This window comes from Papio anubis, chromosome 16 (genome assembly GCF_008728515.1).
Source record: "Papio anubis isolate 15944 chromosome 16, Panubis1.0, whole genome shotgun sequence".
Lineage (NCBI taxonomy): Eukaryota > Metazoa > Chordata > Mammalia > Primates > Cercopithecidae > Papio > Papio anubis.
The window spans coordinates 65,256,635-65,275,617 of record NC_044991.1 but is presented as its reverse complement, the minus strand read 5'-3'; the positions used below and the strand labels follow the sequence as shown (position 1 = coordinate 65,275,617).

The following is an 18,983-nucleotide window of genomic DNA, read 5'->3' as shown; positions in this document are numbered from 1 at the left end:
TGCACCACCATGGGCAAGAGTTAGATCTTGTCTCAAAAAGAAAAAAAAAAATAAAAAAAAGAAAAGAAAAGAAAACTGAGGCCCAGAGAGGAAAATACCTTGCCCAGGAAAGTCACAGAGTTAATGGCTCTAATCACAAAGGATAAGCATTTTGACAGATTCATGGACTCTCCGGTAGCTCTGTCTTCAGCTCTGAGACCTCAAAGTCATTTTGTAGCCTGAAGTGCTAATTAAACCAGAAGAATCATGGACTTACTATTTATAGCCAGAAGTGAAGAAATTAGGCCATGAAACCTGGGGACACAGAAGGAGATCTTGTCTCTTGAGGTTCACATATAACATCCAACTTTCATATTTTAAGACAGAACTTGGGTAATGCAGTCTCAATTTTCCTAATACTGGACTTATTTGGGTTGCAGTCTTGAACCACACTTACTACAAAGGTTTTTGCACCATAAGACAAACAGATAAACCCATTTCTTCTGGCAGATGCTGCCATTACCCAGTGGACAGGTTTATGATCCTTTCAAACATATCGCTTGCTTCAAAAGGACCTAATTCAAACCATTTTTTGTTATTTTGAGAGCTTTAACCAGCAATACAGAGTGAATATGCTTTCACTCCATGTACCAGTGAAAAGGACAAAGGAGAGCTATGACTGTTTTTAGGAGACACACCACTTGGGTTTGCAATTATCTCATTTTTTGTCTTTTTACTGTTCAGAGTGGCTTTCCCTGCACTGCCAAAATCAAATCGCTCTCAGGAGGCCTACTGGTGTGAACAAAGGCGCGAAAATCAAAGAACTTCCAAGTTTTAATCTGTCAGAGATTGGCTGTGAAGTACGGGGGAAGAGTCATTGAACCTCTCTCCACCAGTTCCCACTTCTGTACAACAGGGGTAAAACTATGGCGGCACCTCTCATGGGTACTGTGTGGATTGCCTAATTAAAGCTAATTAAGCCCCTGGAAAGAACCAGAAAATACTATGTAAGTGCTGAGTATTTATGTGCCACTAACAGACACAAAAACTCCCAAGGGACAATATTCTGTGCAGACAGCACATTCTCTATTGGTGATTACTAATCAACCACTGCTTACAAAGAAAGGCACTGTTTTCAGTAACAGGGTAGGTTTAAAAAAAAAATCACACAATGTTGTTCAACAACACCATCTTTATTCAAAAATATATATCTATGAGACATTTCAGAATATACTGCTGCCGCCAATGACAGCCTATACTTCTAAATAGTCCTAAATTAATATACAAATTTAAGCTTTGAAAATATTCTTTAAGAAAAACAAACAAACAAAAACAAGGGAAGATTGAAGACTTTCTGAGGAATATGACCTAAAGGAAAGGTCCTTTGAGGCCTACAGATGCCCTAAGAAAGAAAAAACACAAAAACAAAAACCACCCACCCCACCCACCAAGTCACCTCATACATACAAGGAGGAAGGTTCATTTAAATTAAACAAATGAAGTAAGCACACTTTGGGAGGATGTGGACAGCAGAATTAAGATTTAAAAAACCAAAGCATTTCATCAAAACAAAAAACTAACTTCCTCACAGGAAGTTCACTAGTAACAGGTATTAAGAGGCCAACACATTCATTTACATAATTGCTAGTTTCATTTCTTACTTTTGCTGTAATAATTATGCACCAATTGCTGGTCAGAGACTCAGTTGGATAAAACAGAGCAGTGGGCTAAATCCATTCTGTTACATTTTCATCTAGCTGATCAGAGCAAATATCTATGATCCTCTTTCGGCTGGATTGTGGCCGGTCAGATCTCACTTCCTTGGTGAAAGCATAGAGTGTCCAAGATGGGCCTGCTCCGAAACACGCTCATCTAGAAAGCAGCACACCACAGGGGGCGGGGGAGAGGTTGGGGAGTGCAGCAGCAGCAAAGATTACAATTGATCTTGCAATTTTAGTGATGTCACCTATGGCCTCTGGAAGAAAAACCTTATAGACTCATTAATTTAACAGTGACAGAACAACGGCAGTGTCAATAAGCAAACAACACACAGTCTGAATTCAAATTGGAATAACAGCTCAAACACTACTAGGTTCTACACAGAGTTAAACTGAATATCTGCTACGACTTTTCATTGTTCTCACTTCATGACAAGCATGAGAGCTTCTGGAAGGGAAGCCCGTTACGCTTTATAAACATAGATTATGTTTCAATGTGTTTAACATGTAAAATTACATGTAATTTTTGGTGATCCTGGAGATAGCAACACAAATTAATGGAGATTACAAAGCCCCCTCCACGGAATTCCTTTTTATATAGTTTGGGTTTCAGCCTCTGGTCTATAACTCCTATTACACTACTGGGGCAAATCGCTTTCTGCCCTTTCCAATGTCAAAAATAAGCCTGCCAAATTAGAATGATTTATAATTGGCAGGCTGAACCTTTACTATAAGCAAGATAAAAATCGTCTCTAACTACATTATATAGTCATAATGTCAGCTGACATGATAATAGAATTAAAACCCCCAATTAATATACCCAACTCCCTGCTTCCCCTGCCCGAGCTATTCAATAACATCTGATGCAAGTACTCCCCATCGTGTGGGGACAAGGACCTGTGCAGTGGTGTGACCTGACAGACGGACCTGCTCAGCGTCCTATTTGCAGTGATACTCGAGTTTAGTCACCATACTGTGGACATGCACCCAGACAGTGGATTAAACGTTAGTGTGTACCCTACTCCCAGAAGAAAGGGTCCAAGTAACACCCACACAGAGCCCAAATGCAGCACACCTGTGTGTGGGGCCTTCATCTTTTGGAGCCCACCAATGTCTGCCACCCCTAACAACTGCCTTCGCACCCACCAGGGATCAAGGCATCCTGTTTTTCAGAACGTGCTCCGACAGTGGAGCAGTGCGGTGTGGGAAGGTTGTATCTAGGAACTTGAAGCAAATAAATTACTTTTAATTCATGCTTGTGTTCCCTGTTACTCTGTCTCTGAACTGTGCCTTTATGCTCCAGATTAGCTTTGAATCTTATTGCTAGATTCTCCAATCTGTTTACAAAATAAATGCACCTAATCTTTGTGCATCACTAGCAGAAGTAATGGAAAGGGAGGATCAGAGATTTGGCAAACTCTTTATGGCAATGCTACGACAGCTGTGCCTCCAACCTTTTGGGGCAGATGTAGCTGGGAGAGCCAACATCTCCAGGACAAGTGCCTTAGTGGAAGCCCACACCGAACCTGAACAAGCCCAGCTCAGAAAGGAGAAGCTGCTTTCATGACAAAATGCTGTCATGAGGGACAAGATTCTTTTGAAAGCTTCCAGAAGTACGCATGATCTTCATAACTTCTTAGGTATAAGGAGAGAGTTAAGAATGGAAAACCAACAGGGGCGCATGAAAATATGAAGTGGGAGAAAAAGTCTGTAGTCTTTGCAAATATGAATATAAACCAGATTCCAGTCGCCACTGTTCTGAACTGTGCTCAAGATGAGAGGCTGAAGAGGAGAATCAGAGTCTGAGGTTCTTTCTTGAGGCTGGGGGGCTGGGCGGAAGAAGGGACAGAACCAGGGGCTAGAAGGTTATTTCCAACCATGACTTGACCTCTTCTTTCTGCTGGTACAAACAGAAATCTGGGACATGACACCCATCCTAGTCAGTTGAAAAGAGGTCCCCAGCAGAGGGCAGGGGGGCTAAGCCCCCTGTGACGTTGGGCAGCAGTGAGAGGTCTGGCAAGCTCTGAATATGGGATTTCAGTTCCTTGCGGACCTGGGTTACTCGCGCAAGCTTCTGTTTGTATTCCTAAGGAGACAAAGAGAAGACAATACCGTTAAGTCTGTGCGTGCCGAGGGCCTGGGTGCTGCTGGAGCTGGGTCAGTTACTCTCATCCTCATGTTCTTCCTTGTCCCAACCAGCCTGCCCACCCTGTTCAGCTATATCACAAAGCTAGGGCTTCAAATGCTCAAAAGGCAAAACTTTCTATCAAAAAAGGAACGTAGAGTACAATATTGGCAACAGTGAATTAAATGGTATTCACCTTAGGGTTGAGATTTGGAAGTAAAAAGAAGTGACACTTAGTATTTGCAATCTTTTTGTCCATTCTCAAAAGTTTCAAAATGCCTTATACAATAAAATACAGACACCTGAGCCTCACAGTTTCTTTGCGGACTCCACCTAGACACGGCTAGAAAAAACACAGTGAAGTTACACTTTCTATGTCAAAGGTTGGAGATTAACCTAAATTTATCATGTTTTGCAAACAAACACTATAGAAGCTCAAAATACCCCACTGCTACTTCCTGTGACCAGGGCCTCCTCATTCCATGACTGAGTCACTGCAGTAAATCCCTGGTGAGGCCTCCTGACCCCTAGGGCTCCTAAAATGCCATCAGACTTCTCTCCCGAAAGCCCAGCTTTCATGAAACCACTCCCTTGAGAAAGTGAGGCACGGCACCGACTAGCTCTGTGGTCTGGTCCTTCAAAGCAGAGCTCAAGGTCTTGCAAAATCAGCCCCTGCCAAGGTGTTTCTCACAACCTCCTAACCCTCTTTGTGTGGACCATTTTTTCAGGACTCCCTGCGAGCCTGGAGGGGGTCTCTCTCTTCTCCTAGCCCTAGGAAAGCCTGGCCTCCACTCCTCTGCTCCTCGGACTATCTGGACTCCACCTCTCTAGGAAAATCCTTGCTCTGCATCCAGGAAACGACTCCCCATCTCCTCCTGCTCCAGAGCTCCCCCTCACACAGGGAGTGCACCTGAGCCCCTAGCAAGCTGCTCTATGCTCTCTCCACACACGAGAGACTTCTATGTTCCTCTAGAATACGAATCCCCTAATGACAGGAATGGGGCATTTTTTTTCTCTTTCCTCAGCTCCCAGAAAAAGGTACTCTTGATACATCTGCCAAGATATACAGAAAACAACCCTAGGCCATGTGAAGTCTGGGGCCGTTGGCCCCCTTGGGCTTATTTTTTGTCCTCTTGGTGTCTCTGCAAGGGTAAATAGGTCCCTGAGGCTGGGCCCTTGCTGACTTAGGAAGCCCTTCCTGCAGGAATATAACAAGAAGCACTGGGCTGAGAGGCAGAGACCTAGATTTAGTCCTGGTTCTACCTCTAACCTGCTGTGTGACCGTGGATGTGTTCCCTTTTTCCATATCTGAAAGTGAGGGAACTGGACCATAACACTTCTTTTCAACTTCTAAATTCCTTGATACCAGATCCCTCATGCACACCTGAAGAGGCAGAAAGTAGAAGCTAAAGAATGGGAAGAATGAGGCAGGAAAAAGGTCAAATGAAGAATACTTAGTTCAAGTTGTAAAGACCAAAGTCCAAGCAAGGAGTGAGAGGAGGGAACCAGGCATATCCTCTCCCCATTACTGCAGGCAATCGGTCTCCCATCCACAATGACAGCTCCTCACGCAGTCCACAAAGGAACAGAAAACGGTAGAGAGTGAGCTCTCCTAGCAGCCCATTTCTTTCCTTTGTAAACTTACTACAACTAAAATTAAACAATGACTTAAGTAAATGATTAGCAATGACTCCCACATTTAACTAGTAAGCTCCTGGAGGCCAGGACGAGACCCATCTGCTTCCCCCAGCATCCACCAGGCTCTGCAGTGTCCAGCAAACAGTAGGCATCCAGCACATGTGCCGAATGAATGAGCCATATCTAAAACATAACATCAGGCATAAGCATGCCACATGAAGTAACTCCTGAGACTAAGACTTCGGTTAACAGTCACCTTTCACGCTCTTGAAGTTGAAAACTATTTTCAGATTTGAGGATCTGAACCCCCTTTCTCCCACAAGTACTTTTCTTCTTTGGCTGTTTATACTTCAAGGGAAATTAATATATAGGATGAAGGTGACTAATTCTCTATTTCTGGACATGGATTCATCTAATAAACTTCTCCTGAACTGAAGGTACAAAAAGGGTAAAATGGCAAAACAACTACACAACAGGGACTTCCTGCCCCCACCTGAATTCTCTGACCAAAGCTGACAAATCAAAGCCACCTCGACTCAGGGCCAACCACTCTTGGTAACTAGGGAGCTCTTCAGTTGAACAGTCTCTCAAGAACAGTTTGAAAACCACCGAGTCTCTAGAAGCTGAGCTGGGATCAGAATCCAAGACTCCTTACTCTTGAGTTATCATCAGACCAACCTGGCAAGTTCACTGAAGCTAAAATGGAAGGCACTTTGATCTAATTAGACACCACCTTAAGTTCAACTAACTTTCTCCTAGGGAATTTCTTTTAAAATCCCAGTTGTGGCCAGACGCGGTGGCTCACACCTGTAATCCCAACACTTTGGGAGGCCGAGGCGGGCAAGATCTCCTGAGGTCAGGAGTTCAAGACCAGTCTGGCCAATATGGCGAAACTTCGTCTCTACTAAAAACTACAAAAGTTAGCTGGGTGGGGTGGCGGGTGCCTGTTAATCCCAGCTACTCAGGAGGCTGAGGCAGGAGAAATTGCTTGAACCTGGGAGGCAGAGGTTGCAGTGAGCTAAGATTGCGCCATTGTACTCCAGCCTGGGCAACAGCGAGACTCCGTGTCAAAAAAAAAAAAAAAAAAACAAAACCCAAAAAACGCTTTTCTGTTTGGAAGGGGGTATAGGGTGGGGTACAGGGGATTCCTATGTATCATGCTTAGGCTGATATTATATTCCGGACATTACCGAAGAAACTCATTTAACTAAAAAGAAATGTGTTCCAGTCTTCAGGCCACTCTGGAAGTGGACGGATCCTGCCCAGAGCTCTACATGCCACTGGGTGACTCTTCTCGTAGGGACGCCTATTGTAAGAGCAGGCGTAGGAGGAAGGAATCACTAGAGAAAAGCAAGAGTGACAGTGAGACTGTCACTGAAAAGGATTAATAAACATCAAGGCTGGCCTGGGCATGGTGGCTCATGCCTTTAATCCCAGTGCTTTTAGAGGCTGAGGCAGAAGGACTGCTTGAGGCCAGGAGTTCGAGACCAGCCGGGGAAATACAGTGAGACCCTGTCTCCACAAAAAAATAAAAAACACAAAACACTGAGGCTGGTACAAAGAAAAGATCTGTAGGCTAAGAGGTTTAAATGTATCGGCAAGGACAACTGGGTATATACTCGGAATAACCAAATACAGGTAGCAATTGCCTTTTAAACTGTTAAAACATGTACCTGTTTAACTGGGACAGTCAAATGACCCAGATTAATTTCCTGAAGAGAGGCAAGCAGGCTGGAATTCATGGCAAGCTCTCATTAGGTTACACTAAGGCTATAGTAATTTTTATAGTCCACTAAACAGACTCAAGTAGTAACACTGTGATTTCCCACTCCCCACCCCTGCTTTTACAAACAGATTCAGGCTTTCCAAACAAAGTCATCTGCAAACCTTGCCATGGACCAACAAAAGAAATTAACAGTGACTCCGGGCTAGACAAGGTGGTTCACGCCTGTAATCCCAATACTTTGGGAGGCTGAGGCAGGTGGATCACTTGTGCCCAGGAGTCCAAGACCTGCCTGGGTAACATGGCAAAATCCCATCTCTACAAAAAATGCTAAATTAGCCAAGCGTGGTGGCACACGCTTATAAGTTCCAGCTACTCCGGAGGCTGAGGTGGGAAGATTGCTTGAGTCCAGGAGGCGGAGACTGCAGTGAGCCAAAGGAGTGATGCCAAACAAAACTCCCCCAAACACAACTCCAGCCTTCACCTGCCTCTGAATTCTCCGGTTCTTAAGCTCTCTCAGTTGGGTCTTGCAGATCCTCACTAGCTGCCTTTTCAGGTTATTCTCTTTGGGTCTCGAGAGATGAAGGAGAAAGGTCTCAGAAAAATCCAAGAATCTCGTGTCTCAATTTACCAGCTTGCCTTCTCACACAAGTGCAGTTCACGAGCTCTGCTGCCAGAGGGCTCCTCAGCTACTCCTGCTCTCAGAAGAAATCCGGGCCTCTTTTCCACATCCCACAAAAACCAACTCCAACGTGATGAAACCCACTCAGATTCTTCTACCTCGTCTAAGTGTGCTGCACCCATGATCTCTTTAGTACACCAAGTACCACTCAGGGAGAAAAATGATGTGCCCAGGTGGTCACATGCTTCTTGTTTCAGATACTTTATTCTTGTATGTAACACAGGACTAAGCCTTTCATCCAACGCCCACGCTCCTTGCCTAGAACTGGAATTCAAGAGCTCCAGTCCTGTGCCATTTACAGCTGCAGGATGACCCTACTGTAGCGTTCTTGCCCATCAGTCTCCTCTCCCGACCAGCGCACTCTTCTCAACCACAGCGCACAAGGCTCTCTCCAGTACTCTCATCTTCAGAGGGTGCCTTTCCTCCATGACCAATCTTATGCAAGAGAAGACAAGGCAAGCCCAGGCAGTCTTGTTGCTATTCCTCTCCAGTGCATGCATTATTTATACTGAGAGGTGGGGGACTGAGGTGGGACTTCCATTCAGCGGCAAGTATCTACTGTGGCAACCTTGCTCCAGCCCAGAAGAGCCGTGGGGCGGTGGGGGGCCCTGAATAGGGAAGAATCATATCTGACTTGCTGCAGCAAACCTGTGTCTGGATCCTCAAGAAGGGGAGGTGGAGAAGGTGGCAGGCACCTTCGAGAAACTGCCTGGGTTTATTTGACTGTCGAGAAATGTTTACAATGTAGAGGGTAAGGCCCAATGTGTAGTTCTGAGATAAAGCCTAGGATTTATGCTCCTGGCAAAGCTTTGGAATCGTGCTGCGCAGACTCTCTAAACTTGCAGGAGAAAACGTGTCTATAACATTTCCCTGCTTCCTGTGGATCCAGCTGACACCATGAACTCCACCCATCACGGAGCACCCAGACAATCTGCTGAAGGGAGCAGGGCTTACACATTCTTTGCCTTTTTTGGTTAGAGAAGCCAGACCTGACACACTGCAGATGAGCTCGGGGATAAGAGGGCTAGAAATGACAGGGGCTGGCATTGTAATGCCCTTTCCACAGGAATTTCATTTTCAAAACAAAACTATAAGCATGTGTTCCTCTGGCAACACATGTAAGAAACAATGATCAAAATGTAAACATTATTAAACCTATTTTCTTTCTTGCTAAGAAGTACTTACATAAGAAAAAAATATGTAAGAAATAACGCCATGGGCAGGGGCTTGACTTGGTAAGACAAGATTTCCAGTAGAAGACTCCTGGAAATCTCCATCATCTTGCCCTGTTGTGCTACAGGACATATGGTATATCAAAATTACCCACTGCTTGGCTACCCCCAATTAAGAGTCATAAAGGGTTATTGAAGCAGTTTACGAAGGCCCCAGTTTTAAAGGTGACCTGCCACACTGAATTTAAGTCAAAGGACTGTTTCATAGTATGGAGGTTGAGAGAGCCAAGTCCAAACGGGAAGCTGACCCACACCCCACCAATATTTAACACACCCGCCAAGCCCCCTCATCCTGCCAGGAGGCTTACCCCTTGCTACTAAGGCCACAGGACCTACACTTGAAAAGCACAGCCTCTTAAACCACAATTTCATTCACTCATTATGCTTTTGGAAAATACAATATATGAATATTTGGATTGAAAATAAGAGTGCCACTTTTACATTTTCTTCAAAGATCCAATGCGGGAACAAAAAACCACCACTGACCTGCACCTCTCCCCCAGCCAGCTCCACGTTCCCATATGACCTAGTGGCAGCTGTGACATTTTGAAATGATACATTCTAGGGTGTCACAGCACAGTGGGAGTTGCTGAGTAAGACGCTGGGGAAGATACAAGTAAGAGAAGAAACTGTGGCTCCAATCCCAAAACTTGGGGCCTCTCAGCTCCACCATCAAAACCCATAATAAAGGTACACACAAAGTATTTCCCAAAAGGAAAAACGACAAAATGGCTGTAACTGGAGGAATGTTCTTGGAGCAGTCCAGCCATCCACAGGAAAAGCCAAATGGGAGCGAGCTTCTTAAACCTGAAATTGCACCAGAAAGCATTTTCAGGGCGCTGCTTTCTCCCCAGAGGCTCCTCTACACAAAAGGTGATAAGGGAGCTTCTACTGCCACCACAAAACCCCGATCGCACAGGGACATGCAGCACCAAGGGGAGAATGAAAAGTCAGTGTCTACACTAATTTAAAAAAAAAAAAACCTAAAAAAGGAAAATACATTTTAGGATTGGACAATTTTCGAGCCTTAATATAATCATAAAGCTAAATATTTTCAATTTAACAGATGCTCATAAAATGCTTCAAAAAGATACGGATTAATAAATGGACCTAGATCCTTCACAAATCCTTACATTTATGGAATGGGGTCCCTCATTACATAAAACTAGCAAAACTGAAATACTAAAGTATAAGAGAAACCATTTAGTTCTTTTAAAAGTAAACCATCAAAAATGTATGCTTTACACAAGTAACAAAGACTCCACAAACTAGCTTCTTTAAGGACTATTTTAATGGAAAGCCAGGTTATTGATTTTTGTGCAGACAAACATCAAAGGGATAGACAAAGGTTTCTCATTTTAAGCCAAATACTGGTAGAGTCAGGCATTCCTGGAGGACAGCTGAGAAACAAAGGGTAGAAAGGAAAAACACAAACACACAAAAATTTTTTTTTGTACTTGTGTATTTGGTTGTATCACATACAATTCTTTTAAGCAATGTTTATTGTAATTTTAAGTGCTGGCAGGTCTGCCCAGGGTAAGACAGTCTGTAGGTTACTGTACTACATTGGAATACAGCTCTCTCTATAAGCAACAACAACAACAAAAAACTCAATTCCTTTCCATTAGCAAACAAACAAGAAGGTTATGTTTCCTAGCACCTCCAAATCACTGGGAGTATGTCACATCTCTTCTACTGGAGGGAGATGGCTGTGGCAGAAGTCAGAAAATACAAGTTCAACCTCTACGCACACACAACTAGAAAACCTAGAAGTCATGGATAAGTTCCTAGAAACACAGAATCTCCCGAGATTGAACCAGGAAAAAAATTGAAACCCTGGACAGACCTATAACGAGTTCCAAAATTGAATCAGTAATTTAAAAACCTACCAACCAAAAAAGGCCGTGAACCAGATGGATTCACAGCCAAAATCCACCAGACATTAAAGAAGAGCTGGTACCAATCGTACTACTGAAAGTATTCCCAAAAAATCAAGGAGGGAGTCCTCCCTAACTCATTCTATGAGGCTAGCATCATTCTGATACCAAAACCTGGCAAAGACACAATGAAGAAAGAAAACTTCAGGCCAATATCCCCGATGAACACAGATGTAAAAATAAATGAAATACTAGCAAACCAAATCCAGCAGCACATCAAAAAGCTAATCCACCATGATCAAGTAGGCTTCATTCCTTGAATCAAGGTTGGTTCCGCATATGCAAATCAACAAATGTGATCCATCACATAAACAGAACTAAAAACAAAAACCGCATCATCATTTCAAATTTCAATAGCTGCAAAAAAGGCTTTCGATATAATTCAAAATCCCTTCACGTTAACAGCCCTCAACAAACCAGGCATTGAATGATCATACCTCAAAATAATAAGAGCCATCTATGATAAACCCATAGCAAACACCATACTCAACAGGCAAAAGCTGGAAGCATTTCCCTTGAGAACCAGAATAAGACAAGGATGCCCACTCTTGCCACTCCCGTTCAACTAGTACTGGAAGTCCTAGCCAGAGCAATCAAGCAAGAGAAAGAAATAAAAAGCATCCAAATAGGAAGAGAGGAGGTCAAACTCTCTCTCATTGCAGGCTATATTATGATTCCATAGCTAGAAAACCCCATAATATCTGCCCAAAGGCTCCGAGTTCTGATAACGTCAGCAAAGCTTCAGGATACAAAATCAATATAAAAAACCAGTAGCATTTCTATACACCAACAATGTCCAAGCTGACAGCCCAATCAAAAACACAATTTCATTCACAACAGCCACAAAAAGAATAAAATACAACTAATCAGGGAGGTGAAAAATCTCTACAACAAGAAATTACAAAACACTGCTCAAAGAAGTCAGAGACAACATAAACAAATGGAGAAACATTCTATGCTCATGGATAGGAAAAATCAATATTGTTAAAACGGCCATACTACCCAAAGTACAGATTCAATAATATTCCTATCAAACTACCAATGACATGCTTCGCAGAATTAGGAAAAAAAAAAATTCTTGCATGCACAGCATCTACTAACAAAAGTAAAAACAAAACAAAGATAAAACAATATTCCAAAACTGACCTTGACCCAATAAAAAGCCCAAATAGCCAAAGCAATCCTAAGCAAAAAGAACAAAGCCCAGGACATCATATTACCCAACTTCAAATTATACTGTAAGGTTACAGTAACTAAAACAGCATGGAAATGGTACAAAAACAGATTCAAAGACCAATGGAACAAGGTAGAGAACTCAGAAATAAAGCTGTACACCAGCCAGGTGCAGTGGCTCATGCCTGTAATCCCAGCACTTTGGGAGGCCGAGGCAGGCAGAGCACCTGAGGTCAGGAGTTCGAGACCAGCCTGGTCAACATGGGAGAAACCCCATCTCTACTAAAAATACAAAATAAGCCAGGCGTGGTGACGTGTGCCTGTAATCCCAGCTACCCAGGAGGCTGAGGCAGGAGAACTGCTCAAACCTGGTAGGTGGAGGTTGCAGCAAGCCGAGATCACTCCACTGCACTCTAGCCCGGTGGACAAAGCGAGACCAAAGTCTCAAAAAAAAAAAAAAAAGAAATAAAGCTGTACACCTACAAGCATCTGATCTTTGACAAAGCTGATGATAACAAGCAATGGGGAAAGTATTTCCTATTCAATAAATGGTACTGGGATAGCTGGCTATCCATATGCAGAAAATGCAGAAGATTAAAACTAGACCCATTTCTTTTACCATATATAAAAACCAACTCAAAGTGGATTACAGATTTAACGTAAAACTTCCAACTACAAAGACCCTAGGAGAAAACCTAGGAAATACCATGCTGGAAATTGGCCCTGGCAAAGACTCCCAAAGTAATTGCAACAAAAAAAAATTGACAAGTAGAATCTAATTAAACTAAAGAGCTTCTGCACAGCAAAAGAAACTATCAACAGAGCAAAAAGACAACTTACAGAATGGGAGAAAATATTTGCAAACTATGCCACCATCAAAGGCCTAATATCCACAATCTGTGAGGAACTTAAACAAGTCAATGAGCAAGTAACAAAAAACTCCATTAAAAATAGGCAAAGGACATGAACTGACACTTTTCAAAAGAAGACTACATGCAGCCAACAAGCATATTAAAAAAGCTCAATATCACTAATAATTAGATAAATGCAAATCAAAACCACAATGAGATACCATCTCATACCAATCAGAATGGCCATTAAAAAGTCAAGAAATAACAGATGCTGGGGAGGTTGTGAGGAAAAAGCAACACTTATAAAGGACTAGTTAGAATGCAAATTAGTTCAGCTACTGTGGAAAGCAGTCTGGAGATTTCTCAAAGAACTTAAAACAGAACAACCATTCAACCCAGCAATCCCAGTACTGGGTATATAACCAAGGGAATATAAATTATTCTACCATAAAGACACACGCATGCCCATGTTCCAACACAGCACTATTCACAATAGCAAAGACACGGAATCAACCTAGATGCCCATCCACAGTAGACTGGATAAAGAAAATGTGGTACATATATACCATGGAATACTATGCAGCCATAAAAAAGAATGAGCTCATGTCCTCTGCAGCAACATGGATGAAGCAAACCAAATATTGCATGTTCTCACTTACAAGTTGGGAGTTAAACACTGAGTACACATGAACACAAAGAAGGGAAAAATAAGACACCCGGGACTACTTGACAGTGGAGGATGGGAGGAGGGCGAGGACTGAAAAACTACCTATCAGGTACAACGCCAATTACCTGGATGACAAAATTATCTGTACACCAAATACCTGTGACACACAATTTACCCATGTAACAAACCTGAACATGTACCCCTTGAATAAATAAAATAAATAAAAGTTGGAAAGAAAAAAAAAAAAAAGAAAATCCAAGTTCATATCCTACACTTCCATGTGCCTAGGATATAACATGTGACAAACTCACTGGGCTCCTATATATGAGATGGGAATGAAACAATGCCTATGGCATGGGGGAAGCTTGGGTGAGAACAGGCACTAGCTAAACTGTTCCATTTAAATCAACAGATCTGATGGAGAAAGCAGATCATCACCACTACACCATAATTGGGGTAATGGTATCTTAAAGGGAACAAGTCCTACTGAGTCTATGCCCCGCAGAACAGACATACTGTGAGCAAAAGGGAAGGACTGGGAAAAGAATATCATGAGTAAAAGTGGGATGTGTCCATTCATAATTACTGTCCCAACCCCAAGAATTCTCAGAAAGGCTGCTGGTAAATTTTTGTTGGGTTGAAGTTTGCAAAGTTACTGTGCTTGAAATTCTCACCCCTCCCATATTCTATTATTTTATGAGCAATACTTAATCTTCCTGATTTATAATATGTCAGGAAAAGACATGCAGAGTTGAAGAAAAAGAATTAATGGGATGCAAGATCCTTTCTCCCAGAAACCAGTTGACTATATCCTTAAAATTTAGCATATTTACTAGAAGCTGCCTTGAGAAAAGGAAAGGGTCTTTGACCAAGGGCACCTCTTTTTCCTTAAAAGTCTACCTGGAATACTGGGAAAAAAAAAAATCACAGAATTTTAAAACTTGGTCACCTCTCCTTTCCTTCTCTTTCCTTGGCTTGGAGAGTGGCAGCGCCATCCATCAAAATCAGACACTAGGCCTCATCTAGTGTTTATCCTGATTTTTTTCAGTGCTCAGATCTGTTGCTTTGGCCTCCCTGTTGCAGCCTCTCCTTCAGTTCCTCTCCTATGCCTCTGCCAGGTTGACCTCCCACCACCATCTTCCATAGCTGAGCAGGCGGCCAGCGTGGTTTTTGCTCCCTCTCAATTTTTCGTGAATCTGCCTCCCTTCTCTGCGTCTTTGTCTCCACTTCCATCACCTTAGTCCACTCTGCCATCACCTCTCCCCTGGATTCTTGCAGTAGCCTCATTACTGATCATCTACATCTGCTCTTACGCCCTAGAATCCATTCTTCACAAGGCAGCCCTGTGATGTGTTCAAAATGCAGCTCTGAGCATATCATTCCCCTGTTTAAACATTTAAATAGCTTCTCATTATTCCTAGTTCTTGGAATATGGGCCCAGTGGCCAGGTGCAGTGGCTCATGCCTGTAATCTCAGCACTTTGGGAGGCTGAGGCAGACAGATTGCTTGAGTTCGGGAGTTTGAGACCATCCTGAGCGACATGGCAAAACCCCGTCTCTATCAAAAATTTAAAAATTAGCTGGGCATGGTGGTTCATGCCCAGCTACTGGGGAGGCTGAGGCAGGAGGATCACTTGAGCCCAGGAGGCCAAGGCTGCAATGAGCCTTGATCGTGCCACTGCACTGCACGAGGCGACAGAGTGCAGGCTGTCTCAAAAAAACAAAAAAAAGACTGTGGGCCCAGCTGGTGGCCTGGCCCCTTCCTGGGCCCCATGACTTGACCCCTGCTGACCTCCTCAGCCACATCTCTTGTTGTGTCCCATGGCATCTTGTCTGCACTCGGCCTTTGATCTCAGGCTTTACATATGCTGTTGCCACTCTCTGCCCAGGACACACTTCCCCTTGTTTACTTTCCATCAGTTATCTTTACCTAGTTAATTCCCATTCACCATTTGTATCTCATATCAAATAGTATTTCCTCACTCAGGAGTTCAAGACTAGCCTGGTCAACATGGTGAAACCCCGTCTCTACTAAAAATACAAAAATTAGCCGGGCGTGGTAGCGTGCACCCATAATCCCAGCTACTCAGGAGGCTGAGGCAGGAGAACTGGTTGAACTCAGGAGGTGGAGGCTGCAGTGAGCCGAGATTGCACCACTACACTCCAGCCTGGGCGACAGAGCAAGACTCCATCTCAAGAAAAAGAAAAAAAAAGGTCCAGAATGAGAAAAGGCTAAAGGAATGGCAACATTTACAATACAGGCATGGAGAAAAGCTTATTGAAAGATGAAAAAGCAGAAGACCCAGCAGAGGGTGGTACACAGAAACCAGAAAAGGCAAACACATTGTAATACAGTAGTATTAAATACTGCAGAGAGGGCCAAAAAGAGAAAGGGAGCCAAGAGGCAGAGACTAGGAAGTACCTTTTGAGTTTTGAGATTAGACCACTGGGGGCGGGGGTGGGGGGGGAAGAGGGAAATTCTGAAGACAGCCACTTGGGTGGAATGTAGACATGCATGCCAAGCTTCAACAGGCTGAGACGCAGAGGCAGCAAGGGAAGTGGATATGGTGGCAGTTATAAAGGGAGGGTGGTGCAGAGGGTATGCTCATGTGAATGTGATGATTTCTTTTAAACACTGGAGAGACAAAGCATGCTACATGCTGAGGACCTTCGGCTCGTTTACTGGAGACTTCTCACGCGGACAGGAAAATAAATTGGCCCTAAAGGTCCCATGTGACAAGGGAAGGCAGAAGCTAACAACTTCAGATTAGTTAAGGTGTTGGAATCTGCTGTCCCAGGAAGGTAAATTGTTACTTTATCAATGAAAAGCCACATCAAAGAAAAAAGGCTGGGAGTACAACTGGCTTCAATAGAAAAAGCCAGAAAGAACCTGGAATATGCAAAGCAGATCATCATCACTATACCATAATTGGGGTAATGGTATCTTAAAGGGAACAATTCCTACTGAGTCTATGCCCCGCAGAACAGACATACTGTGAGCAAAAGGAAAGGACTGGGAAAAGAATATCGTGAGTAAAAGTGGGATGTGTCCATTCATAATTACTGTTCCAACCCCAAGAATTCTCAGAAAGGCTGCTGGTTAGTTTTTGTTGGGTTGAAGTTTGCTAAGTTATTGTGCTTGAAATTCTCAAAGTAGCTACTGGTTGAATTAAGCAAAGAGAGCTGACCATACTTCTTCTTACAGATGTTTAAAGATAAAGGACCTGAATAAGGAAAAAAACAAATAAGGAGGCTTGCACAGCCATCATGACAGCTGGCTAGTACCACCCTCTTCACATAAAGCATGCCATATCTTTGGGGCTCATGGCTTTCATCTGCAAAGGTTTCACTTGACTCCTGATTATAACCAGAATACTTTGCCTGATCTCAGAAAATGACTCTTTCTGATCTATTTCAAGTCTAACATTTTAGAGACAGAAAAAGTCAGAGATTCACTTCCAAGATTGTAAAGGATGCCACAATCCAATTTTAACTTTCTTCAAAATCCCAATTTTAAGTGGCAGTAGAAAGCCCACCTTAACGGTAGTAGGAACACTTATAAAGACTAAAATAGAATCTTGCTCAAAATAACATGCGTCCACTAGGTCAAATAGGCAGCTCAAATTTCTGCAATCTGAACCTTGCTCTCAAAATTATGCTCACTTAAGTCAATGTTATAGAAGTCTGTGCTATTTTCACACAGCTGTCTCAAATGTAAACAAGATCATTTAAAAGCCAGAAGAGAGCTCCATTAGTCTAATTAAACTATTCCATGTTTACTCCTTCATAAAACAAAAGACTAATCCTTAACTTGTATAGAGGTTTATACAAAATAAGCTCAATGAAGTCCTAGATTGGTTAAGTTGCTTTGGAAAAGACAGGAACTCCTACAGCAGGAACGCATTCTGGTGTCAGAGACCGTGAAATGTATATGACCTTCAGTGTACTTAAAAGACAAGCAGACATCTGCACATATACATAGAACCACTTCTAGAAATCTACAGGAAGAAAATAATCCAAATACTGAAAGTTAGCCTAAAGCTAAGAGACAGAGACAGAAACATACAAGTGCTAATACAAATAATCATTAACTATCCAACCACAGGTATTCAAGCAATCATTTACAATGTTTACAAAGTTTTTATTTACAAGGGAAAATAATCATGTTAAGAAAAAAGCATGACAGAAAACTATCTGCACGTTATCATTCAGTTTAATTTTAAACTAAGAGGAAAAGGAAATATGCAAAAATTAAAAACAGTTATCTCTGGGTAATGAGACTAATTTTATTCTTTATACTTATTTGCTAAGTTTCCTCTGATGTATTATTTTTATAAAAAAAAAAAAAAACAACCCTGAGTACTAGTTGAATGGGAGTGAATGTTCTGGCAGGCAGGAGTAATAAGAGGCCCAGGTGCTGTTTTAACTTCATATGTATATGCATTTCATAAATACGAAAAATGAGTGCCACATACACCAGCTGAAACTCAGTTCCATCAAGCAGGGGTTACACTGCCTACAAAAGTTGGGCTACAAATATGAAAATGGTACTATGGCTAAAAGCATGAATTCTTGCTGGGAAAGCTTTAAAACCGTGTCACTTTTTCAATGTAAAGTCGCAAAGTCTCAAATGTTAGCAAATCATGTTCTTAGGTCACTGAGTATATGAAGTACATTATAATGCAGCATTACTTTCCTGGGGTGAAAAAATCATAGGTTTCACACTGTAATAAAGAAACACACACACACCCGAGATAAAAGCTCCAGCTATAAATTGGGCCTGAGCAATAGGGTCAGCAGACTAAAATGAATAAAAGAAATCCAAGGAACTCCAAATCGCTCACAGAAGCCCACGCATCAACTAAAAAAAAAGGCTCCCATATCAAAGTAGGGGATGAAAAGGCAAGGGAGAGCAGTGAGCACACTATGGCCCGCTTCGTGGGAAGGGACTGAGTGCAAGGCCCCATAATCACTTGGCAGCAGACTGACCTGTTTCAACAACTATTCTAACAACCTGGGTGCTGACAGAGCTGCTAGCCTAGAGAGGACAGAGTTGAATACTATGGAAGGGCAGTGAGTTTAGAGGACTGAGAGGAGGGGGCCAGCACTAGGCAGGACCTCTCAGATCCCAGGGGAACACAGTGGATGATCACTGTAGTTAGGAGTCAGAAGATCCTGGTCCTCACTGGCTTCCTCTGTGACCCTGAACTGCTCATATAAACCCAAGGGCTCTTACCTAAAATGACGATTAGATCACCT

General features: G+C 42.7%; 1 protein-coding gene across 1 annotated transcript in view; it reads right to left on the bottom strand.

Moving 5' to 3' along the window:
• Positions 1-1,153: 1,153 nt before the first annotated feature.
• RPRD1B (regulation of nuclear pre-mRNA domain containing 1B) overlaps positions 1,154-18,983 on the bottom strand; it is a 58,214-nt gene continuing 40,384 nt past the window's right edge. The window contains exon 7 of the mRNA XM_003904758.4: positions 1,154-3,783. Coding sequence (XP_003904807.1) covers positions 3,634-3,783 — 150 coding nt within the window. The 3' untranslated portion in view covers positions 1,154-3,633. The remainder of the gene's footprint in view (positions 3,784-18,983) is intronic.